This window comes from Hemicordylus capensis, chromosome 4 (assembly GCF_027244095.1).
Source record: "Hemicordylus capensis ecotype Gifberg chromosome 4, rHemCap1.1.pri, whole genome shotgun sequence".
Taxonomy (NCBI): Eukaryota; Metazoa; Chordata; class Lepidosauria; order Squamata; family Cordylidae; genus Hemicordylus; species Hemicordylus capensis.
In genome coordinates, this window is record NC_069660.1 from 266,819,650 (window position 1) to 266,845,550 (window position 25,901).

General features: G+C 41.7%; 1 protein-coding gene across 2 annotated transcripts in view; it reads right to left on the reverse strand.

Annotated features, from left to right (window-relative positions):
* Positions 1-25,901, reverse strand: part of ARFGEF1 (ADP ribosylation factor guanine nucleotide exchange factor 1) — a 125,687-nt gene that overhangs the window by 43,011 nt on the left and 56,775 nt on the right. Inside the window, exons 11-18 of one of the 2 annotated variants that reach the window (XM_053249255.1) lie at positions 17,936-18,038; positions 17,659-17,798; positions 16,624-16,732; positions 14,813-15,014; positions 12,714-12,825; positions 3,561-3,766; positions 3,391-3,475; positions 1,284-1,455 (exon numbers count right to left, since the gene is read on the reverse strand). In XM_053249255.1, coding sequence (XP_053105230.1) covers positions 1,284-1,455; positions 3,391-3,475; positions 3,561-3,766; positions 12,714-12,825; positions 14,813-15,014; positions 16,624-16,732; positions 17,659-17,798; positions 17,936-18,038 — 1,129 coding nt within the window. The remainder of the gene's footprint in view (positions 1-1,283; positions 1,456-3,390; positions 3,476-3,560; positions 3,767-12,713; positions 12,826-14,812; positions 15,015-16,623; positions 16,733-17,658; positions 17,799-17,935; positions 18,039-25,901) is intronic. The other variant, XM_053249256.1, reaches the window with a different exon arrangement.

Below are 25,901 nucleotides of genomic sequence, written 5' to 3' on the forward strand. Positions count from 1 at the left end.
CTGGTTCTGGATGGGGTCACGCTTCCCTGGAAGGAACAGGTCTGGGGATGCTCCTGGATCCGAGCCTCTCCCTGGTGTCCCAGGTTGAGGCGATGGCCAGAGGTGCTTTTTATCAGCTTCAGTTGATACACCAGCTGTGTGCATTTCTTGAAATGAATGACCTCAAAATGGTGGTACATATCCTGGTAACCTCTAAGCTGGATAACTACAATGCACTCTATGTGGGGCTGCCTTTGTACGTAGTCCAGAAACTGCAGTTGGTTCAGAATGCGGTGGTCAGTTTCGTCTCTGGGTCATCTAGGAGAGACCATATTACTCCTGTGTTGAAAGAACTACACTGGCTGCCGATATGCTTCCGGGCAAAATACAAGGTGCTGGTTATTACCTATAAAGCCCTAAATAGCTCAGGCCCTGGGTATTTAAAAGAACGTCTTCTTCACCATGAGCCCCACCGCATGTTTAAATCATCTGGCAAGGTTTGTCTGCAGTTGCCGCCAACACATTTGGCTGCTATTTGGGAATGGGCCTTCTCCGTTGCTGCCCCTGGACTTTGGAATGTGCTCCCTGTTGAAATAAGAGCCTCTGCATCTCTGGCAACTTTTTAAAAAGCACTGAAGACACATTTATTCACCCAGGCTTTTAATTAGATTTATAATTTTAAATGTTATTAAATTACTGCACTATATAAGGTGAAAAAGGTGCATACAGGTGGACCTTCCTATATACAGTACCACTATTTGCCATTTCACAGATACAAAAGGTTAAAACTTACATATCCATGGTTCCTAAATGGCTGGATGTGACCTTGGAGGTCATTTCCGACTGCCATTTTGTAAAGAGGAACCATTTTGTGGCTCATTTGTTTTTTAAAAAAGCATCTCCCCCCGCACACACACAATTTTCATGGGGAAAATGGGCAATTTGGGAGGGGGGCATTCCTGGACAGCTGTGGAGCACAGTGGGGCACTTTGTCTTTTTTCTGGGTTTTTTGACAGCCTCCAGGAACCTCCCCCCCACCCGCCCCGCCTATCCCATTGACTTCAATGCCCTGTTATCTGCAGTTCCCCTGTGGAATGGAACTCCTGCCAATAATGGGGTTCACCTGTATTCTTAGCTTCCTTCCCAAATCATGCAGCTCAGTTCTATTGTATACAGCACTTATACATTGTTGAGATTTTAAAAGTGATCACTGTAACAATTTTAGGCAGCTATGCTAGACTGTCAGTATCAACAAGAATGAATCAGCAATTATCCCATGAAGTCTTATAGGTGTAGGCACTTACTTTGTTTACTTGACTTTGTGGGTATCGTTAACTCTTTTGTTTCCTTCATTGATATCTTTTTCCCTGCTATTTCATTGTAGATGGCAGATAAATATTCTTCAGGGAGATCTTTGCTATCATTGATACCTCTATTCATCTTAATATATTGCTCTTTTGTCATTTTATTCTTTACCTAAAAAACAGGAAAAGCTGATAAGAATTACTCATTCTGGAAAAATGTAGGTGTTCCACAATCCATGAATGCTAGGTGAGCAAATGGTCGTCTTCAGATGTATCTGAACCCAAGCAGGATGCTAGCTAATCCATAAACTCAGGCATTTATTTCCACCAGCTGCCACCAATGTTTAACTATACAGTAGCCTCATACCAATTTAAATCAAAGTGACAATGATAGTACCCTCATCCTTCTAGCAGGTCTGATACATAAACCCTAATCTCTCTTGATTAGTTGATCTATGGGTGCACTTGAGTAATATGCATTCAGATAGCTCTCATCAACACACAATGCATCAAAGAACAAGCACATTTCATTATTTAGTTTCATTATTATCCTGTGTCTTTCTTCCATCATGAAACTCAAGGAAGCTCTGGTCAGCCCCACAGCCACTTAACTTCAGCAAGGCTGCCATAGTATGTGCTTTCAGACCATCGCAGACCTATTAATGCTGGTTCCCTTTACAAAAATGCTCTACTACAGATCTGCACAACTTTGACCCTCCTTCAGATATTGGACTTCCATAATCCCAGGCCATTGGACATTCTGGCTAGGGATGATGGGAGCTGTAGTCCAAAAACAGCTAGAGAGTAAAGGTTGTGCAGCCCAATCTTGTTTTAAAATACTCCTACTGTAAAATCTCAGTGGACCGAAGATACTGGGGGTGGGGGGAGAGATAATCAACTTCAGATTTTACTACCTCTTATTTCTACATCTTCAGTTATTTGCAAGCTAAAGTCAAACCTGAGGCAAAGTTTTGAAAAGTACTAGTTCTACACAATGATTCCCTCAGGTTAATAACTGAGGGACTTTTTGTCAGTTATATGCCAATACAAAACTGGGTAGATGTCAGAACTAGGCTGACCATCTTGAGAATGATTTTTGCTTACTAAAACAGTTGTGTGGATACAACCGGGATCACGTCAAGGATCTCTATATTCCAATTGCAGAATTTATAGTTCTTTAGCTTTCAGAAACAGATCTGATCAATCTCCAACAAAGCGTTGTGTTCTTTCAACATGATATACTAAAATAGTAATAGCATCCAAAATACATTCCATCAAGTGGCTAAAATGATGAGGCTGGATGCTAAAAATACAGTCATCAGTAACTGTGTAAGTTCTTGCTTTGAAAGTAATCCAAGTTACTAAGGGAAGGAACAAAATAATGAGACGGATAGAGCTATTTTATTTAGCTGGAGTGCATTACAAAATTAAACATGAGGTCAGGGTGCATTCAGATCTACACTTTCAAGTGCAGTCTACTTAAGAAAACCACGAGAAGCTGGTGCATTCCATACTGCATCTCGTGATCTGTCAATGTTTGTTTGTGTACTTACAGAGGCAAAGGCCTGAGTGATTGGTCAGACAAGTCTCTCACTGCTTTAGCTGCTGAGAATGGTTATGTCCCTTTTCTTCATGATTAGAGCCTTTACTTTTAAGAACAGTGAACTTTTAAGAACAGTGAATTGAGTGTACTAATTCACCCAAGTGCCTTTTTAATTGGTCGTCTTTCTTTTATGAGAACAAACCTGGCTTCTTAGCTCTCCTGTGTTACAGTCTTCTCCCCTTCCCCAGTTTTTGGCAAATTGCTTCAACATTTATAGATGCAATGGTGCAAATTCAAGAAAAAATAAATTAATATAAGCCTATAATTCTAAAGGGAAATAACATGTATGTAAACATTAGTACGAAGACAAGAAGGGACAACAAAGAAATAAAATGCAACAAGTATATTAGTCTAGTAGTATCCTTGACCTGAACTGAAAGAATAGGAAAGACACACAGACACATACAAAGATTTGTGGAACACAAGGTTGTGTAGTGTTTTATATTATTTTATTAAAGTGGCATGGAGATTTAAGCTGGCATTAAGAGGATCTCAAAAGTGTACCTGTGGGCTGTGGAGATCTGTTGTCAACATGATAATTGAATAAGCCAAGACATATGCAGTGTCAGCACTAGCAAAGAGGGTTTGCCTGAAACAAAACAAAACAATATTTAATCAAGTTTTCCCCATTATCTTGTTTCTTAAATGCATAAGAGCAAGAAAAAGCTGCTTACCCTTGGTTGCACTCCAAGTATCTAGCAGCAAACTTTTCCATTAATCGATCAATTTTCTGAGCTTCTCCTGGAAGACGGAATCCTTCCAAAAACAAGCGCAGGGCTGAAACAAAATCCTTCGCTGAAAAGTCGTGCTGGTCCACATATGCATACATAACTTCCTTGTTAAATTTATCATTGTCTCCCAGGAATTCCCCAGCTTGAGTCTAAATGAAAAACAAAGACAATAAATTCCAGATCACTTCAACTATGACACACATACACAAACAGTGAGAAGTGACCAAAAATATTGCATTTATTTTCCAATCTTTAAAAATAAGGATAAACACTTGAAATATTTTTATATTGGTGCTAGCTAATTAATACTATTGGATTGAATTATGAGAAGATTTATTTAGATCCCATGAACAAAACTTGGACAGGGGAAGGAAACTACCTCAATTTGAAGCCTACTCTGCGAAGAGGAGAAACAGACCTGAGAAGGCAGCAAGCTTTTCTTTTCCTCTAAAAAACAAAACAAAAAACACCCCATTTTCTTCTTCTTCAAACACACAAACAGAAGGAAGATGAGATTTTGAGGGGCTGGTCTCTTTAGGGGAGAAGTCCCCGTGTGTGCATCTGTGTTTGCTTTTTGCAAGGGCTTGTTCTGGGGGTTGTATGGCATTCAGTTTTAACTTCTTTCTTGCCTGGAGAGAGGCATTGGGAGGAACCAACTAGGGCTGAGGTGACTCACACCTGGTGGGAGGGGCCACATTCCCATTGAGCCTGTTTGCCTCAGTTTGAAGCCTAATCTAGAGAGGCGACAGCCAGGGAGCTTAGCAAACAGTATATACAGGTATACAGGAGTTTTGCGTGGAATATAGCAGGGAAGTGTGTGTGGGAGCTTGAAAGGAGCCCCCTTGAAGAAGCTCAGTGGGAAGAGAAGGTAAGTACTAAAGGTAAAGGTAAAGTGTGCTGTTGAGTCGATTTCGACTCCTGGCGTCCACAGAGCCCTGTGGTTTTCTCCCTCCATATTCCCAGGAAAGAAAGTTTAAACTATTGAATAGCTGACAACTGCAGCTAAGACCTAACTTGCAAATAAACAATCTCCAAATACTCTAAAACAGCCGACATAACCAGTCATGTAAATAGAAAGCCAGCAGGGGAGGGGGTGCTTCCCAGTGTACTGCATAGAGTGTTGCATGTATAGAGTATATTGCATAGAGTGTTTGCTTGATGAGCAGAAGTCATGCATGTGTGCTCAGTGCAAGGAGCTGTCTGTTGGAGCCAAGGTGGTGGATCTGGAGATGCTCAGAGAGTCAAGAGGTACATGGAGAAGATGTTTAGGGACATGCTGGAGGCATCCCACTCCCAGGTTGACGGTTCCTCTGAATGAGAATAAAGGTCTCGGGGAAGGAGAACAGCATTCTGAGAAAGAGGTAACATTCCCTTTGAAGGGACCCCTTCCATAAATGATGAGCCCATATCCTCTTGCATAGGGGATACTTCTCCAGGGGGTGGGGGCTTTCTGGTAGTGGACCAGGAAGCCACCACCTTCTCGGCCCATACCAGGAAGTGGTAGTGGGCCAATCATTGTGGTAGAGAGAAATGGGTCTGTGATACGCATGTAGACCGCACAGTGACTTGCCTGCCTGGTGCAAAAGTTGCGGACATCACATGGCATCTAGACAGGCTGAGACAGTGCTGGGGAGGAGTCGGCTGTCATGTTAAATGTTGAACATAAGAACATAAGAACAGCCCTGCTGGATCAGGCCCAAAGCCCATCTAGTCCAGCATCCTGTTTTACACAGTGGCCCACCCGATGCCTCCGGCGAGCCCACAGGCAGGAGTTGAGGGCATGCCCTCTCTCCTGCTGTTACTCCCCCGCAATTGGTACTCAGAGGCATCCTGCCTTTGAGGCTGGAGGCGGCCCACAGCTCTCCGACTAGTAGCCATTGATAGACCTCTCCACCATGAAGTTATCTAAACCCTTCTTAAAGCCATCCAGGTCATTGTAACCACATCTTGTGGCAGAGAACTCCACAAGCTGATTATGCATTGTGTGAAAAAGTACTTCCGTTTTTTGGTCCTAGATTTCCCGGCAATCAATTTCATGGGATGACCCCTGGTTCTAGTGTTATACGAGAGGGAGAAGAATCTCTCTATCCACATTCTCCACACCATGCATGATTTTATAGACCTCTTTCATGTCTCCCCACAGTCGTCTTTTTTCTAAACTAAAAAGCCCCAGGTGTTGTAATCTTACCTCATTAGAAAGGTGCTCTAGGCCCCTGATCACCTTGGTTGCCCTCTTCTGCACCTTTTCCCAGTTCTACAATGTCCTTTTTTAGATGTGGTGACCAGAATTGTACGCAGGGCTCCAAGTTTGGTCGCACCATAGTTTTGTATGAGGGCATTATAATATTAGCCGTTTCATTTTCAATCCCCTTTCTAATGATCCCTAGCATGGAGTTGGCCTTTTTCACAGCTGCTGCACATTGAGTCGACACTTTCAATGAGCTGTCCACCACGACCCCAAGATCCCTCTTCTGGTCAGTCACCAACAGCTCAGATCCCATCAGCGTATACTTGAAGTTGGGGTTTTTTGTCACAATGTGCATTACCTTACACTTGCTAACACTGAACTGCATTTTCCACTTTGTCTCCCACTCCCCCAGTTTGGAGAGATCCTTTTGGAGCTCCTAGCAATCTCTTTTGGATTTCACTACCCTAAATCGTTTGGTGTCATCTGAAAATTTGGCCACCTCACTACTTACCCCAACTTCTAGAACAGGGATTCCCAACAGGTGGGTCCCTAGATGTTATTGGACTTCAACTCCCATAAACCCCAGCCCCAGTGGCCTTTGGTTGGAAATTATGGGAGTTGAAGTCCAATTACATCTGGAGACCCACACGTTGAGAATCGCTGTACTAGATCATTTATTAATAAATGAAAAAGCACTGGTCCCAGTACAGATCCCTGCGAGACCCCACTTCTTACCTCCCTCCATTTACAGAACTGTCTATTTATTCCAACCTCTGTTTCCTGTCCTTCAACCAGATACCAATCCACACATGAACCTGTCCTGTCCCCTTATCCCATTACTGCTATGTTTGCTCAAGAACCTTTGATGGGGAACTTTGTCGAAAGCTTTTTGAAAGATGAGGTATACTATGTCAACTGGATCACCTTTATCCACACACAAGCTGACTCAGATGACCAACACAAGTTGGTGAGGCAAGATTTACCTTTGCAGAAGCCATGCTGGTTCTCCTTCAGCAGGGCCTGTTCTTCTAGTCAGTCAGTCATGTTTATTTACGGTCATAGACCAAAATTTACATACATAATAATACACGTAATAAAGTAATAATATATACATAATATAATCAGGAACATGGACTCATCCTAATCAGCAATTTCCCGTTAGCATAATCTGATTTACCATCTGTTGTCTAGCCTTCTTAGCTGCCTCACAGAACTTAGCAACTTTAAATGTTACTTCCTCCTTCTGATCTGAGAGCAGATAGTTGACGTAAAATGCATCTGTATGCCCTGGGAAATCAGTCAGTAAGGAGGAAATATAACAAGTTCGTAAGTCCCTATAAAAAAGACAGCGGAGTAAGATATGGAAGATAGACTCCTGTTCTCCAGAGCCACAAGGACATAGTCTCTGTTCTTTTGGGATCCCTCTAAATTTACCTTCTAATTCAGCTGAAGGTAGCACATTAAACCTGGCCAGTGTAAACATCCTGCGATATTTAGTGATAGTAATCTTACCCAGGTAATTCGCAGGTTTAGTATTATACATTTGTAAACCTAGGAAAACTTCTTTAGAGATTAAAGATCGATCAGTCTGCATTTCCATATCATAGATCCGCTGCTTTAATATCAGTCTTGCGTGACAAAAACCCATTTCTAATAGACCATCCAGGCTAAAGCCATATAAACTTATTTGGAGAGATATTGACTGCTTCCAGCTAGAATTAAATTTATCAATAAAAATTAAGTGAGCAAGGCCTGTAGAAAAGAAAGACAATCTCAACCAGAAGCTGAGAATGGAAAACCACATCCGGGCTTCCATCTTAGGCATGCCAGTTTCCATCCTCAATATTACATTGGGAGCCTGTTCTTCTATATGCTTAACAATTTTATCCTTGAGAATGCTTTCCATAAATTTGTCTGGAACACACATTAAGCTAACTGGACTGTTAATTTCCTGGATCCCTTTTTGAAAATGGGTGTTACATTGGCAACTTTCTATTCCTCTGGTACAAATTGTGATTATAGGGATAAGTAATCTATTTTTGCAAGGAGGTCGGCAATTTCACATTTGAGTTCTTTAAAGACTCTTGGGTAGATGCAATCTGGCTCTGGCAATTTGTTAGCTTTTAGTTTTTCAAGACAGTTTAGAACGTCATTTCGTCACCTCTATCTGACTCAGTTTTTAGCCTCTGTCCCTGAGAAGCTCAGTTCAGGCACAGGTATACACTCAGTATCCTATGCTGTGAAGACAGATGCAAAAACCTCATTTAACTTCTCTGCAATCTGCATATCATCCCTTTTACTCGCTCATCATCTCGTTGTCGAACTGCCTCCCTGGCAGGTTTTCTGCTCCTGATGTATTTAAAGAATTTTTTGTTATTCCCCTTGATGCTTTTAACTAAATGTTCCTCAAACTCTCTTTTTGCCTACCTTGCTGTCTCTTTGCATTTTTTTTGCCAGAGTTTGTGTTTCTTTCTCTTTTCTCTCCAATTTCACCCTTCCCTGTCTTTTCTATAGAGTTTATATCCAGGAATAAGAGTGTCCCACTGGTTCTCATTGTTCCACTGTGTTGCCATTATGCCTACTATATCTATGCTTTCGTTAGCAACTGAACACTCCAACTTGCTCATATTTGACTGGAGACTTCTGGCATTGGCATATAAGCACCTATACACTGACTCTCTTACCTGGTGTGAGTCCATTTGATCTCCTCATGACCATTTGATCTCTTTAACCAGCTAGCACATCCTTCTGTCTGCTCTGTATCTGGTTCTACTCTGTCCCATTCTGGTTTTTCTGAAGCATTTACACCCTCACACCTTAAGGGATGACATTTGCCAAACCCAGTACTGCCCAGCTCCTGTTGGCTATCCTGCAGACATCATTTTAAAAGCTGCTCTACAACCTTTTGATTTTAAGTGCCAACAGTCTGGTTCCATCTTAGTTCAAGTGGAGCCTGCCGCTTTTGTCCAGGCTCATCTTGTCCCAAAATGTATCACATTGCCTAACAAATCTAAACACCTCCTCCCAGCACCACCATCTCATCCATGCATTGAGACCCCTCAGCTCCACCTGTCTCTCTGGCCCTGCGTGTGGAACAAGTAGCATTTCTGAGAATTTGTGGGGTCCTGGACCTGGGGTCCTGGACTTCAGTATGCTACCTAACAGCCTAAATTTGGCTTCCAGCACCTCCCAAATACATTTTTGAACATCATTGGTGCCAACTGAAAACTAACAGATCACCAGGGCCGGATGGCATCCATCCAAGAGATAGAACTCAAATGTTAAATTGCCAACCTCCTTGATAAAATATATAACTTATCCCTGCAAATGGGCTCCATGCCAGAGGACTGGAGAGTAGCAAATGTAACACCAATTTTCAAAAAGGGATCCAGGGGCGATCCGGGAAATTACAGGCCGGTTAGCTTAACGTCCATTCCAGGCAAATTGATGGAAAGCATCCTCAAGGATAAAATTGTAAAGTACATAGAAGAACAGGCCCTGCTGTTCCTCCTCACCAACCTTTTGGAGTTATTTGATAGTGTCAACAAGTGTGTGGATCAAGGTGATCCAGTTGACATAGTATGCCTGGACTTCCAAAAAGCTCTTGACAAAGTTCCTCATCAAAGATTCCTGAGGAAACTTAGCAGTCATGGGATAAGGGGACAAGTACATGTGTGGATTGCTAACTGGTTGAAAGACAGGAAACAGAGGGTAGGTATAAATGGACAGTATTTGCAATGGAGGGAAGTAAGAAGTGAGGTCCCCCATGGATCTGTACTGGGACCAGTGCTTTTTAGTTTATTCATAAATGATCTAAATGACAAAATGGCAAATGCGGTTCAATGTTAGCAAGTGTAAAGTGATGCATATTGAGGCAAAAAAACACACCCAACTTCACATATATGCTTATGCAGTTGAGCTTTTGGTGACTGACCCAGGAGAAGGATCTTGGCGTCATGGTGGACAGCTCATTGAAAGTGTTGACTCAAAGTGACGCAGCTGTGAAAGATGCCAATTACATCCTTGGAATCATTAGGAAGGGGATTGAAAATAAAACTGCTAATATAACAACGCCTTAATATAAACTATGGTGTGGCCACATTTGGAGTACTGCGTACAGTTCTGGTCACCATACCTCAGAAAGGACATAATAGAACTGGGGAAAGTGAAAAAGAGAGCAACCAAGATAATCAGGGGCCTGGAGCACCTTCCTTATGAGTCAAGGCTACAACACTTGGAGCTTTTTAGTTTAGAAAAAATACAACTGAGGGGAGACATGATAGAGATCTATAAAATCATGCATGGTATGGAGTAATTTGATAGAGAGAAATTCTAATGTTGTGAGAGAGGATTTCTTTCATAACACTAAAACCAGGGGTCACCCCATGAAACTGATTGCTAAGAAATTTAGGACCAACAAAAGCAAACAAAGAATTAACCTATGGAATTCTTCCATAGTGTGAATTTTTCACACAACACATAATTAACCTATAGAATTCTCTGCCACAAGATGTGGTGACAGACAACAGCCCCAGCCTGAATGGCTTTATGAGGGGTTTAGATAAATTCATGGCTATGAGTCTGAGGGCTATAGCCCTCTGTGCTCCTCGGAAGAAAAGCAGGATATCGATGTAACATACAAACAAACAAATATAGGTCACCTCCAGCATCAGAGGCAAGATACCTCTAAATACCAGGTGCAGGGGAGTAACAGCAGGAGAGAAGGTATATTGCCTGTGGGCTTCCCAGAGGCATCTGGTGGGCCACTATGTGAAACATAATGCTGGACTAGATAGGCCTTAGGCCTGATACAGCAGGGCTGTTCTTACTTTCAGGAGGACATGAACTGTGGCTGCCTGCCAACATAGTTACTTCGCACTCTCACCCTGTGTTTGCATACTCCAGGGGTTTACTGTACTATCATTACTTTTGAGATATCAGTGAGCACTGTTTGAGGCTACTAGGTTTTGCCAGTTAATAACCCCAACTTATTTTATTTATTATAATGTTTATACCGCCTCAGCCAGATGGCCCTTCGTGGTTCCGAAATCTAAACACAGATAAACAAATAACTAATTAAAACAAAATTAAAACCAATTTATATGTTTGCACCTCTTAAATTTAAAGTCCTAGACAACCAAAGAACAGACACGCCTATGAGAACACCTTCTCATCTGTCTACTTTCCTTAAAGAACTTCCCACTTAAACTTATTAAATCTTTCATTCCCTGTGCAAAAAGGAAACTCTTTTTTGTAACCAAAAGCCACAGCTCAATGCCTTTATTAGGACCAGCAAATATGACAAAAAGTTTTAAGTAGCAAGTTTTCAAGCTCTCTAGAACTCTTGCATTCTGAGCCAAAGCAGTTTCTGTGTGCTCAAAGTACAATTAGGGAATGTACACAAACCTATGTGTGGCCACTCAACCTCTGCTCTAGTTCTCCAGACATTTGGTTTCTATCCTCTATTTGCTTCATTCCCTGCTCAGTTCTTCCAAACTCTAGACCACTTCTCCTCTCTGACTCTTAAACCTCTTCACCTCTGAGAGAACTGAGCCTGCAGTCATGATGCACTATCCTACATCACAAACCCAGTAGGATTGCAATCAGTAACTCCAGAACCTTGACCATAACTACGACAACATATTTGTGTTATTTATGACGATTGCCACCCTGGGACCTTCTGCCACCTCAGTTTGAAAAGCACTGTTGTCAGATCAAAGGAGAACGCGTTTCTAAATATTGCATCCTCATGCCAAGTCTACACAAAGACCTATACACTGGTGCTCTACATGGCTGTCCAGCAACTATGGAATTATCTCAATCCTGCAGATGTCCTGAAGAATGCAAGGCGGAGTGTCATCCAAAAGAAAGTTAAACAGCAAAGCGCTAGTGTTGTTCTGGTTTATTGCTTTCAAATGGGTGACTCTTATTGCTCTGCTGAAATTTTCAGCAGGGGCAGAGCCACCATTGAGCAGACAGGTTCAAAGAACCCGGGTAGTTGCTAATTAGGGGCTGCACCTGGCATCCCAGCCACACACCCTGCATCTGACGTCAGACATGGGGGGCGTTGCTTCGCTCCTAAACGGGGCTGCACAGCTCCGTTTGAGAGCAAATACCGGCCAGTACTGCACTCGCAGCATGGCTGGGGGCTGCTCTCCCTGCTTTCAAAGGGAGACGTCAGCAGCATCTGACATCAGATGCAGGGCATGTAGCAGGGGGGCCACCGGCAGGAGGAACACAGGCCACCAGCTGGCTTCCTCCACCAGAGATTTTCAGCATCTGTTTGTTTTAAAAGCAATGTCAGACAGGCTGGCAGGATATGTGTTTATGTCTAGAGCATCTGATATTGCTGGTGCCAGCAAAAGCACTTGTCCTCCCACTGCCACCAGCTTTCTAGGAGTGAGAGGTGTTAAACTGTTACTGTCTCGGCCCACTTTTTAATAATTTGGCTATATAAAAGCACTCCTGACTGCCTACTGTAGAGCAGCATCTTTCAAAAGATGAAGAGGATGTTGAGACCTGTTGGTATGTTTTAAAATGTAAAGGGGGGGGAGTTATTGGAAATTATGTTTTTTGGCAATATAGAAAACGGATACAAGAAACCTTAATTTTAAATACAAATCTAAATACCACAGGTAAGGGAGAGGCAACCTTCCTTTAATGTATAACAAAACTGTTCATATACTTGAAATGGGATTATTTCATCATGAATTCATAAAAATCACAAAGGTATGTGCAGAACACACAAGTTGCACACTGGAATTTTTCTGAAACAGCAGTCCCCTGCTCCATATAGCATACTACTTTTATAACTCAGGGGAGAGGTCTTGCTCTAAAAGCTGTACCTGTATTTATAAAACGCAAGCAGCAATGTTCAATACATTGAAAGTTAACAATAGTTTTCTTACAGAGTCTAATCTTTCCTCTTGATGTAAGAACTGGGCAATATCTTCAGGAGTAGTACCAAGCATCCCTTGCTCTTGTAGATACTGAATTCCTCTCTTTGGTTTCTTATTAAATCTGCATATTAAATCTTAAGTTAATTTAAGCACAAAAAATCAGATGTAACACAAGCACACACCTCTGCACGAAGAGGAGAATTTGTATCTTAGCATCATAACCGTTCCAAAACCAGTTTAAAAATCTCAATAATTTGCAAAACAGAATACCCCAACAACAGTATTTTGGTGACAGAAGTTTCAATATGACAAAAGCCTAAATGTCTGAGCCTAGGAGGACTGACCTTATAGTCACAGTAATAACTTCCACACATTCAAAGCAGAGTTCACTTGATCCCACAGACTCTTAAGTGCAGTAGCACTCAGGATCTCCAAAGTAATTAATGATCAGGGATGGGGGTGGCTGAACTGCGCCATTCATCCACCAGCAACAGGTACATAGCATGCTACTAGGAGCATGGATCCCAGAAGGAGCTACCTCTGTATGGCTGTGGGATGCCGAGGATTTCCAACCCCTAAAGCAGCCTCTGTGTTGTTCTATAGGCAGAAACTCATTTCTATGCAAGAATCCCTCACTGGACAGGAATCAACAGTACATCTTTTTATACAGCGGTGGCCAGTGCGGGAGCCACCGGGGGGTGGGGGGAGTAAAGTGGGAGGCACCTTTAACTTTAAACTAGTAGCTGGCCTCCACATGTGTGTAGATGCCATCTGCTGGCCATGCAAATGGGCTCCGCCATGCAAATGGCCAGCAGAGTGGCAGAGCTGATCCTCCTGCATCTGAGGCAGCATGATGAGCCACTGTCCTCGCACCCATCGCTGCAATGTGCGCCAATCCTCCCTCTACCCCCGTCAGATCACTCTCCCAACCCCAGTTCCCCCCATCTTCCTTTACATTGTGACAGTGGAAGCAGACGCTGCCATTCCTGCTCCTCATCCCACACTGCCTTTTCAAAAGGAAGAAGGTGGGGAACAGAAGACAGGAAGTGATCCAGCGACACTCCTTGACTCTCTGCATTGCCCTCTGCCTCTGCCAAGAAGCAGGTATAACAGGTGGAGAGGTGGAAGGGGTCAAGGGCAGTGGAAAAGGTGGTGCACCATTGCCAGATGAGGCAGCACCCTGCCAATGGGGCCTGCCTCCAATCTGCCACCTGAGTTGGCAGCCTCAGCTAGTCTCATTAGCATGGATCCCCCTGCTCACCACCCTGCATAGCCCCAAAGACAAAATATACATTTAAATGATCGGAAAATGCACATGGTGCAATCTTCCATTTCAAATTGCAGACAGAGGTTACACACTCAAATGCTCTCCAGCAAAAATCTATCTCTTCACATGGTCAACTAACCTATCAGGAAGAAGGCAATGTTAAAATCTTCTCTTACACATGGTAACTTTCTGTGCAGTAGGCTATAAGCCCAGAGGAGCAGGCAAACATGACCCCCACCTGCAGTTCGAACTATTATAGTTTGGAAAGTACGACCCTGCATAGTTTTTCTGGCTATTTGAATCAACTGTCATATTTAGAGGAGAGGCAAAAGAAAAACAGAGCTATTAGCTTGGAGGTGAAATCCTAAGAATGCTTCCTAGAAAATGAGCCCCACTGAACTCCTGTGGAGTAGACATGTTTATAATTGGGCAGCAAGATTACACAGTGCCGTGTCAGCATAGCTCCAGGAACGAAGTTTGCAAATGGGGGCAAACTGTACTTTCAGCATTAGATGCTATAGAATCAGGAAGCTGCCTTAGACCCAGTCAGACCATTAGTTCACCTAGCCCATTCTGGAAATGGGGCAGGCTCTGACTGGCAACAGTTCTTTAGGTTTAAGGTAGAAGCCTTTCCCACCACCTGATCTTTTTTTGGGGGGGTAGGGGTTAGAGACATCAGCAACCTGGATCTTTTGACATGCAAAGCATATGCTCTACAATGACCTATGGTCCCAGCTCCAATTCTGCTAAGGAATTAAAAGTGGTAACTGAACGAAGAAATAAATAGGATAATACTTTGCATTTGAGAATTCATTCCATGAGTGAAAATGAACAAACTTACAAATCTATTCCTTGTTCTATTATTTCTTTTTGTTGCTTTAGGACTTCAAACTGCTCTGGATTGTCAGTACCAGACATCTGTGTGCTGTAGCTACCAATTCCTGATGAGGCTGTAGAATCCAGCGAATTTAAGCTTCCATATCTGTTAATTGTTTCAGGGTGTTTGGTCTCACTGTTATCTTGTTCAGTGGGCTTTTCTTGTCCTGCACAAAGAAAGCAAAATGGGTTTTTGTTTTTAAGATATAATACTATATTTACTCAATATCTGTACAATTTTTAGAAGCTTTTGTTTATTTAGTTAAATAACTATTTTATAAACCTCCCTTTCTCCCAGACCTCAGAGTAGTACACATTATCTTACCTGGATGGAGTTATCTTGGCCACAGTTACCCATGCTCTGGTAACCACCCACTTAGATTTCTGCAACGTGTTGTAAGTGGGGCTGCCTTTGAAAATGGTCCAGAAGCTACAGCTGGTCCAAAATAGGGCCACAAGATTAAAAACTGGGGCTGGGCATTTTGATTATATCACGCCAGTGCTCCATCGGCTGCACTGGCTCCTAGTCTATTTCCAAGCCCAATTCAAAAGGCTGGTTTTAACCTTAAAAGACCTAAATGGCTTGGGAACAGGTTATCTGAGAGAGCGCCTTGCTCCATATGTCCTGACTCAGACCTTAAGATCTTCGGAGGCCCTGCTCCAAGTAGTGGTGTGCACGGAACCGGCGACTGCCAGTTTGAGGGTGGGGGAGCTTCTGGTCTGACGTGCACCGAGGTGGCAAGGAGGCAGCTGCTGCCCCACGGGACCATTTTTAGACACAGTGCCAGCAAGGAAAATGCAGTCGGGGGGGGGGAGAACCCTCCCCAGTCCTTAAAGCCACCCCCCCGCCACCTTTGAAATGGCCAAACCACTGGACTTTTGAACCAGTTCAGAGGTACATAAAAGGGCCTCCAAACTGGTTCATGCACATCCTAGCTCCAAGTGCCCCTGTCAAATGAGGTGAGGCAGGTGACGACTAGGGAGAGGGGATTTTCCGTGGTGAGCCCAGTCAGGCACACATAGTGTCATCACTTTGTTTTTTAAGATGCCAGGTGAAGACCTCACTGTTAACTCAGTCTTTTAAAAACTCATTTTTAATACATTTTAAAAATGTTTTGTATTGTATTTTGCATTGTATTTTACTGTTGTGGTGTTGTGAGCCACCCAGAGAACAATGTGTTACGGGGCAGCTAACAAGTTAAAAAATAAGTTAAACATACAATAATTGTTATGACTTGCTTTCCCTGTCATTGCCTATCAGCACATTCAGATTCAAATTGTAAAATTACTATTTAAGAAAGATATACATACAGCTACTCACACTCACACACCACTGACATTGACACAACAAGAATATATTTCTGAAATATGGATCTAAACAGCAATGTCAGACCTGAATATTGGATATCAATAATCCTAAACAAGAATACAACAAAAAGCAGAAAGACTTAAAATCTTACCCTGATTATATTCAATGCTATAGCTCTTTGTAGAATCCAAGCATGCTATATTTTTAGTTATGGTATATATTTGCAGTGCATTATCTTCTTCCACAAAATCTCACACATTAGTGGGGGTGGTTGGGAGACTTTTGAAAATTCTAGTCTTATTTGCAGATTATACACATGGGGCCTAAACCCCAAGTAATGCTGTAGATCCTGTATTTACTTATTTGAGCAAGGTAAGGTGATGCTCTTAGCAAAGAGTAGTATCAACCGTGGTGCATGGTGCATTTTTAGCCAACAGGCCAATAAGCATTTCAAAGCAGCAACTTACCTAGGGTTGTCTGTGAGTTGGGATTGACATACTGATCCTTACTCCATTCCACCATGCACTTTAGTATAGATACTAAGCATTCCAGTCCCTTTTTTCTCAAACTTAGCTCCTGTAAAAGGTTGTACACATTTATGATCATTTAAATATCACCTAACTTATTTATTTTATTTATTTATTATTTACATTTATATCCCGCTCTTCCTCCGAGGAGCTCAGAGCTGTGTACATGGTTATTTTTATCCTCACAACAACCCTGTGAGGTAGGTTAGGCTGAGAGATAAATGACTGGCCCAGAGTAACCCAGTGAGTTTCATGGTTGAATGGAGATTTGAATTTAGGTTTTCCCGGTCTTAGTCCAACACTCTAACCACTATGCTATGCTGGCTCACTTAAACTTAAAAAATAGTTTAATATATTTTATTGTGTTGTGCATTGCCTCTGATTAGATGACTTTTCACACCTTAGTATTTAGATCAGTCTTAAGCTATATCAGGAAAATGCAGGAAGAGCAAAGCTCCAGTTGAGAATACACCTCTAAGCGAGTTCGTATTCACTAGGGTATTGTACTGACGACTTCTCAGCCATACAAACTGCAAAAGAGCTAGATGAGGTGCTAAAAACAACATCTATCTGAATTTTGTCCCTTTTTATCCTGAAATTTCTCCTGGCTATACAGAAATCATAGAGAAATACGTTACCATTCCAGTCTTTCCTAACAGAAAACTAGTCATTACATATAGCTTGTTTGGTTCTTCTTCTTTGATCTATTGTTACTCTGACTCAGATATATAATTAATCCCTTTTATACAGATATAAATTCCTTCGCTAATCCTTACATCTGAGGAGAAAAAAGCACTAGGATAGCTAAACAAGATCCTAAAAACCTATTAAAAAAACAAGCATGAAGTTTCAGGGGGCAACATTAAAGGAAAGGTGGTCATCATTTTCTAGGTCAGTTTAATTAAATGCCTGAGGGTAATTTTATTTTCAATATCCATGCAAGTTGGAAACTTTGAGACAGAGTGCAATTTGTACCTGTATGTTGGTCATGCCAAGTTCTTGGCTGCCTCTTCCTTGAGCAATCTTGGATAGATCATTAACTAGTCTTTCAAATATGTTTGCAGCATTTAGGTCACAATCATAGTTCACATAGATGTCCACTACACTTTGGGCATCTGTAACAACAACAAACATTTACATTGAAGAGCTTTTGTCCGATATCTTTACAGGCATAGTAAGAATAATCCCCAAATGAGTAAGGCATGAGATCCTAGACTATTTTAAAAGCATATAAGCATGCCCAATGGAGTAATACCTGCGCATATCCTTGTCAGTGTTTGAATAACCATCCATTTATGATCAAAGGAGCTAGTGGATGTTTCTAAGATATAAAGAAAAATTTCTTTGAAGAAAACCTAGGGAAAATGGCATGAACAAAGAAAAATTATTTGTCTGTTCCCAGAAACTTGTTCTTCATGCATTAATATCTTTCCCTACTAATTTTTCCTTACAAACCAACATTTGACCTGCAAAATACATATAGCTAGTACAAGATTTATTCCATTAGGGAAAAATAATATTTTTCCAATCATTAGTATATTAATGTTGCTTTATACATTTACTACTTGTATATTTTATTTATTATTTATTTTTACATTTTATATCCTGCTCTTCCTCCAAGGAGCCCAGAGTGGTGTACTACATAGTTAAGTTTCTCCTCACAACAACCCTGTGAAGTAGGTTAGGATGAGAGAGAAGTGACTGTTTCCAGAGGCACCCAGCAAGTCTCACGGCTGAATGAGGATTTGAACTCTGGTCTCCCTGGTCCTAGTCCAGCACTCTAACTACTATACCACGCTGGCTCCATGTTCAAAACTCTGATGCCATTAAAATATTTATTCATGATATTCACAGTGACAACTCAAAGGAAATGATTCATAGAGAAGTTCATGATTATATGTGGCTGCAGAGGTAACAGCGTCTGACTTTAACAATAAGTGCATTTATTCCAATTACTATTCTACCAAATCCATTAAATTGTATTTGGATGTCCTGTTAGGCAAAGTAAAAACTAAAAACAAAAGAAAACATACAGTACACATGCAATCCTATAGAAGTAGAAATGCACTTCATTTCCTAAGAGCAGAAAGGAGAGCATCTTTTGAGAAGATTTGGTACATTACTGTTAAGGAAAGAGATTGTGTCTCACAAACACTAAAAGTAGGTCACATTCACAACCCAAGAAAGTACACGGTTGGCATTGTGTTCACAGCAATGATTTAATTCTTCTGCCCCTTTGCTCCCCAACTGGAAATGATTAAAATAAACAAACTCTGAAAGACTCAAAAGCAGTTTGAAGTACAACAGAGGGAGGATTCAAGAGCTGAAATTATTGCTGGGCATCCACAAACGCTCTGTGCCTAGGCCCTGATGTATCATAGCCATAGTTTGGTGAATATTCTATTAAAAAGGGACACAGGAGTGCCCCTTTAGATAAGGCACTCCTTAAGGCGTCCCCCAGGGCTCCATATTGTCTCCAATGGTTTTTATTATCTACATGAAATTACTGGGAGAGATCACCAGGAGATTTGGTGCAGGGTATTATCAGTATGGTGATAATACCCAAATCTATTTCCTCATGTTGACATCATCAAGAGAAGGTATAACCTCCCTAAATGTCTGTCTGAAGGCAGTGATGGGTTGGATGAGGGATAACAAACTGAATCCAAATAAGACGAAGGTACTTATTGTGTGGGGTTGGAACTCAGGAGATAACTTTGATCTGCCGGATCTGGATGGGTTTACACTGCCACAGAAAGAGAAGGAATGCCATCTAGGAGTGCTTTTGGACCAAACCTCTTCTGGTATCCCAGGTTGAGGAAGTAGCCAGAGGTGCTTTCTATCAGCTTTGGCTGATAAGCCAGCTGCGTCCATTTCTTGAGACAAACTGCCTCAGAACAGCAGTACATCTGCTAGTAACCTCCAGACTTGACTACTGCAATGCTCTCTATGTGGGCTGCCTTTGTACATTGCTCGGAAACTGCAGTTGGTCCAGAATGTGGCAGCCAGGTTGCTCTCTGGGTCATCTTGAAGAGACCATATTACTCCTGTATTAAAAGAACTACACTGACTAACAATACGTTTCCAGGCCAAATGCAAGTGCTGGTTATAGACTATAAAGCCATGAGTAGCTTAGGCCCACGGTATTTAAGAGAACATCTTCTTCACTATGAACCCCATCACCCTCCGAGATCATCCAGAGAGGTTTGTCTACAGTTGCCACCGGCTTGTCTGGTGGCTACACAGAGATGGGCTGCCTCTGTTGCCACCCAAAGACTCTGGAACGCTCTCCCTTCTAAAATAAGAACCTCCCCAGCTCTAACAACTTTTAAAAAGTATTTAAAGACACATTTATTCACCCAAGTTTTTTTACTAGTCTTGTTGTTTTGAATTATTTTAAGATTTTAATTTCTGTTTTAATTTGTTTTATTTTGCTGTAAAGCACCAAGAGTCAGAAGTTTGGGGTGGCATACCAATATAAATAAAAAAAATAAAGTTGAGTAGCAAGAACAAAAGATTCTGCCATTGTAAGACTAATAATTCTATCTCTATTCTTATAAATATAATTGTTGAGCTAACAACTTGAAACTTGGTGTCCATGTTCTTCTTGATGAGGTCTACAAATGTGCCTGATTTCAAAACAAAGTGATAAAAGTTTAAAAGTGCTAAAAATTGACAAATTGATCTCTTTGCCCTAATTTTATCCAGGTGTATCATATATTCCTTTCAATTTTGGTGCAAATGACTGATGTACTCTGTTCAGGCTTGTCTAGGAAGAGTGCCTTTTAATGGTTTGGTGAAGTTTTGAAAAGTGGTCAAAAAATTATTAAAGTTTTTCTGCCCCATTAAAGCTATGGCTAGCAAGTCTTGACAAAGTTACGCAGAGCATGGCCAGTTTGGCAGTGAAGCCAGGATGCTGACACATTTGCCAGTACTCTGACACTGGCAAAGGGAGACAGATAGTGGATTCTATAGCAAGTGCAATGCCTGTTCTGTTAGTGATGGGATGTGAATTCTCAGGGAAATTGGGGGCATGCAATGGTCAGGTGGGGAAAGCCAGGTGGCATAGGCACAAGTGTGTACAAGTGAAAAGATAATTATTGATTTATTATTATTATTTATTAACACAGTCAGACAGGTGTTATTGACTGGTTTGTTTTATCCAGACATCGAGTCCTTCCGAAGGACCTGGGATGCCAGAATTTTATTGTCAATTGTTATAGATATCGTCGCAGAATATAGGCTGTTCCCAGTAAAGCTGCTTTTTGTAATTGGCTGATGGTGATTTCTGTGGCCCCTATGGTGTTGAGGTGCTCTTCAAGGTCTTTTGGAACTGCACCCAGGGCGCCAATTACTGCTGGGATTATTTTGGTCTTTTTCTGCCACAGCCTTTCAATATTCATTTGTAGATCTTCGTATTTGGTGATTTTTTTTCTATTTCTTTTTCTTCTATTCTGCTATCCCCTGGTATTGCTATGTCGATTGTTTTGACTTGTTTTTCTTTCTTCTCGACTACAGTTATATCTGGTGTATTGTGTGGCAGATGTTTGTCTGTTTGCAGTCGGAAGTCCCATAATATTTTTACATCTTCATTTTCTTCAACTTTTTCAATTTTATGGTCCCACCCATTTTTGGCTACAGGTAGCTTGTATTTTTTGCAGATGTTCCAGTGTATCATCCCTGCTACCTTGTCATGCCTTTGTTTGTAGTCAGTCTGTGCGATCTTTTTACAACAGCTAGTTAGGTGGTCCACGGTTTCATCTGCTTCTTTAGAGAGGCGGCACTTGCTGTTTGTGGTTGATTTTTCGACTTTTGCTCTTATTGCATTTGTTCTTAGTGCCTGTTCTTGTGCAGCCAGTATTAAACCCTCTGTTTCTTTCTTCAAGTTGCCATTCTTAAGCCATTGCCAGGTCTTGGTGATGTCTGATTTTCCACTTATATTGTGCAAATATTGACCATGCAGTGGCTTATTTTTCCATTTTTTCTGCTCGGTTCTTGACTTGTTCTTTCTTGTAGGCCTGCTTTGTTTCATTGGTGTTGAATAGTTTCGCATTATTGACCATTTGAAGTGCATCTTCTTCACTGTCCTTGATATATTCTTCAAGGCCTCTTTTCTCCTCCTCTACTGTTTGATGGACTTGCAGCATTCCTCTTCCACCTGAGCTGCGAGGGAGGTAGAGCCTATCGACATCACTGCGGGGGTGCAGAGCATGATTGATGGTCACTACTGAATATACGGACAGTGTTTAGCAGTGATTCGATTTCTGACTGGGACTTTCCATACAACTTCAGATCGTCCATGTACAGCAGATGGTTGATTTTACTTGATGTTTTAGATGTTTGGTATCCGAGGCCTGTTTTGTTGAGTATTTGTGAAAGTGGGGTCATGGCGATTAAAAACAACAGAGGGGATAGTGAGTCCCCTTGGAAAATGCCTCTTCTAATGCTAACCTGTCCAAGTGTCTCGCCACTGATTATTAACTGTGTACTCTACATGCTCATTGCTTTTTAAATAAATATCTGAATGTTTTTGCTGACACCAGTTGTTTCTAAACATTTTAGTATCCATGTGTGAGGCAATGAATCGAAGGCTTTCTTTTAGTCAATCCATGCAACACTTAGATTGGTTTTTCTTCTCTTGCAATTTTCTAAATCATTTTGTCAATCAGCAGCTGGTCTTTTGTGCCTCTGGGCAATTTCCTTTCTGTTCAACTGGAAGCTGTTTTTTAGTTAATAAGTGTTGCATCACTTCATCTGCTATTATTCCAGTTAATAATTTGAACATGGTTGGCAGACAAGTTATCGGTCTATAATTACTTGGAACTGCACCTTTTGCTGGGTCTTTCATGATGAGATGAGTTTTCCTAGTTGTTAGCCATTGTTCAATATCACCTCCTTGAAAAATGTGATTGAACAACTTCAACTTCTTCTTCTTCTTCTTATCATCATCATCATCATCATCATCTAAAGTATTTCTATACCACCCCAAACTTTCATCTCTGGGCAGTTTACAATTAAAATCATTTAAAACATCAAATCAATTAACAATTAAAATCACTGAAAACATTTAAAAACCAAAGGATATATTAGCTGAAGTCCCTCTCTGTTCCTAAGGATTTACTTCTGAGCAAGGATTACAGCATCCCTTTTCTTCCCCAACTCCCATCCTGTCTCGTCTGTCAGGCAGCAAGTGATGCTCTCTACCTTCAAATTTACCGCATAGTTGATAGGTCCTGCAGCCCATCCCCTGCTCTCAGAATGCTGACAGAAAAACTGTCCTTGACTTCCACAGTTCCCAGCTCACTAGCGTCTCTCTCCTATCTCCTAGGCCGTAGCACATCAGGGGCTGGGGGTGGGACACGAGGTGGTGGCTCTTTGTTTTACAGTAGGTAAGTCCATAGGTCATCGATCTTTACTTTTTTCCAAATGGGGCCACTTTGGCCCAAAAAAAACACAGCAAAAAAACCCCAACCCAAAAAACCTTTTGGTATGAGAGTCATCTCTCACCTACACACAGAGCTGTGCTTTTCCCAGGGTGGGGAGGATGGACTTTAAGAGTAACAGAGTCTTGTGAAACCCTGGTCTTATCTTTGATCAGTATTGATGCTGTGTAATATCACAAAATTGTGTTCACTTACAACTGTGCTCATCCTCCATGCACTCACACATTTCTTGGTCATTGAGGCCCAACTCAAGATGGAGAGAATGGGGTGCCTGGCACTAGCAAAGCTGCCCCATGTGGTCGCATGGAGGACAAGCTGTAAATGAGCACAATTTGTGCCAATGGACATCATTACTGATCACATGACACGTCTATTAAGTTATCAGCCCTAGGTTCCAATTTCATGGCTTTGTGGAAATTGAACCAAATTGAGATAGCAATAGCAATAGCAATAGCACTTACATTTATATACCGCTCTATAGCCGGAGCTCTCTAAGCGGTTTACAATGATTTAACATATTGCCCCCAACATTCTGGGTACTCATTTTACTGACCTCGGAAGGATGGAAGGCTGAGTCAACCTTGAGCCCCTGGTCAGGATCGAACATGTAACCTTCTGGTTACAGGGCGGCAGTTTTACCACTGCGCCACCAGGGGCTCAGTGGCCAGATAGCCATAACTCTGATCTTAAACTGGCAGTTCTTTTGAACACCAATAATACACTATAAGCAGATCTGGCTTAATGTTCAGACAGACTGTAGTGACCAGTATCTCCCTCCCTCTAAAGAGTTAATAGGAAGTGAACCCCTGTCTTGACTGACAGGTTGGTGACCTCCAGGGCTTGACATATCAGTCCAACAGGTGGGTGGGACAAGAGAGCTGCAGGTAGGAATTCTTGGAACAAGAAAGGAAGCTGTGGCAGAGAGTGCAGTCTAGCCTGAAGTCTGTGCTGGAGGAGCGGAGCAGGACATGCGGCAATGGAGTTTTGGACTGTAGATCCTTGTGAAAAAGGATTACAGGAGGCATGAGTCTTGTCAGGAGCTTGGTGAGTTCAAGGGAACAGGAAGTCAAGGCTAGGGGCTTTGGAAGTTTAGGGCAGGAGACAGTGTTTTAGTAAGGATTTGTATTAGAAATTCTGTTTCTTTGGGGTGTGTGCTTTACATTGTCCTAAATATCTGTTCTTTGCAACTGAGTAGCTAAAAGTTCAAGTGTGCCGCCCTGGAATCATTGGGGTGTTTTTGAAGTATTCTTGTAACCAAGTAAGTATTTTTAAGTGGTTCTAAAAAGCTAAAAGCCTCAGACGGAACCAGTCTGTAGTGATTAAATAAAAGTTTTTTTTCTTTGTTCTTTACCTTTTACAAGCCTCCAAGGGTGGTTATTAACTGAGCAGGAGAAAAGAGGGAACGCAAACGGGGGATTCCTCTGGTGCAGAACACATCTCAAAGATAGCTTGGCCAAATTAACAATTAAGAATTAACTCCATGTGCAGGCAGATGCACGGGAGAGAGAGGTTTTATTCTTGCATACTGGCAAGGGGAAGCAAGGTGAAATGGGGATTGCTAGTCACCCCAAACCCTGTTGGGAAAGACTTTCTATAGAGGTAGCTTGGTGGCAGCGAGATTTACCCTACCAGAATATTTTCCTAGCTTTTCTGGGTTTGGAAAGTTAAGGATTTTAAATTGTTCATAGGCAGCTTCACTGAGCACACTGCGGAAATGACTCCTCACTGATAGGAGTCATTTCTGAGCTATTTAACCGAGAAGGCTGCTAAGTTGGTTAAAACAGGTTCGGCCAGTTTATTCATTGACTGACCTGAGTCAGGAAAGGAAAAATTTTCCACCACCCACAATCTGCTACACAGACCATGATCCATGCATTTATTCTTTTCTTACTTGTTAGAAGTACCGGTGCATAATAAAACAATAATGGAGCAATGATTAATAACAAGAGCCTGTGTGTCGAGCTGCCGCCCCCGCTTCTGTGGCAGCTCTGTGTGTCGCCCTCTGTGTGTCGAGCTGCCACCCCCTCTTCCCTCAAAGCTTTAGCACTGGTGAGTTTCCCAAGTGAAGTGTCTGCTCACCACACAATCTAACATACATACCTGAATGGAAATGTCAGCTTTCCTAGAAATTCAAATTCCTATATTTTAAATATATATTGTGCCCACAAACAAAAAGAAGGGAGACCAACACTAAAAGCTAGGACGCAAGCAGACTGCAAACAAGTGATGTTGTAAGGTGAGACACAAATGGCACATGGAAAAGCAAGCACTGGACCAAATCCTCAGTAGCAGCACACATCTTGACCACTGGAAAAGGTAAGGATAACCTCCTGCCTTTTTTCATTGAGCCAGACAAGGTGTGTGTGTGGGGGGGAGAGATTGTCACCCTGCATTTTGTCGCTAGAAGGATAATATATGAACCATTTTATTTACAGATCATATATATGCAAGCAAACAAATATACTTATATATTCACATATATAACTGAGTCCGTATTCTATGAGTATTCCTATAAGAAATTCCATATGATAAACAGAAAAGTGAAATTTTGGAGGAAAGTCCCTAGAACAGTGAATAAATTTATTCATTGCAAGAATGGGTTTCATAAATTTATGATGGGTATTTGTATGATGAAAAATTTAATTGCTGCCTTGCATTGAACTTTCAAGTCACAAATTTTGCTCCTAAGAGTACAGATGGCTTCTCACCATTCTTCTTAGACACTGGCAATGTTAATTAGAGCTAAAAGGAGAAGGCTAAGTCCTCACACCCGCT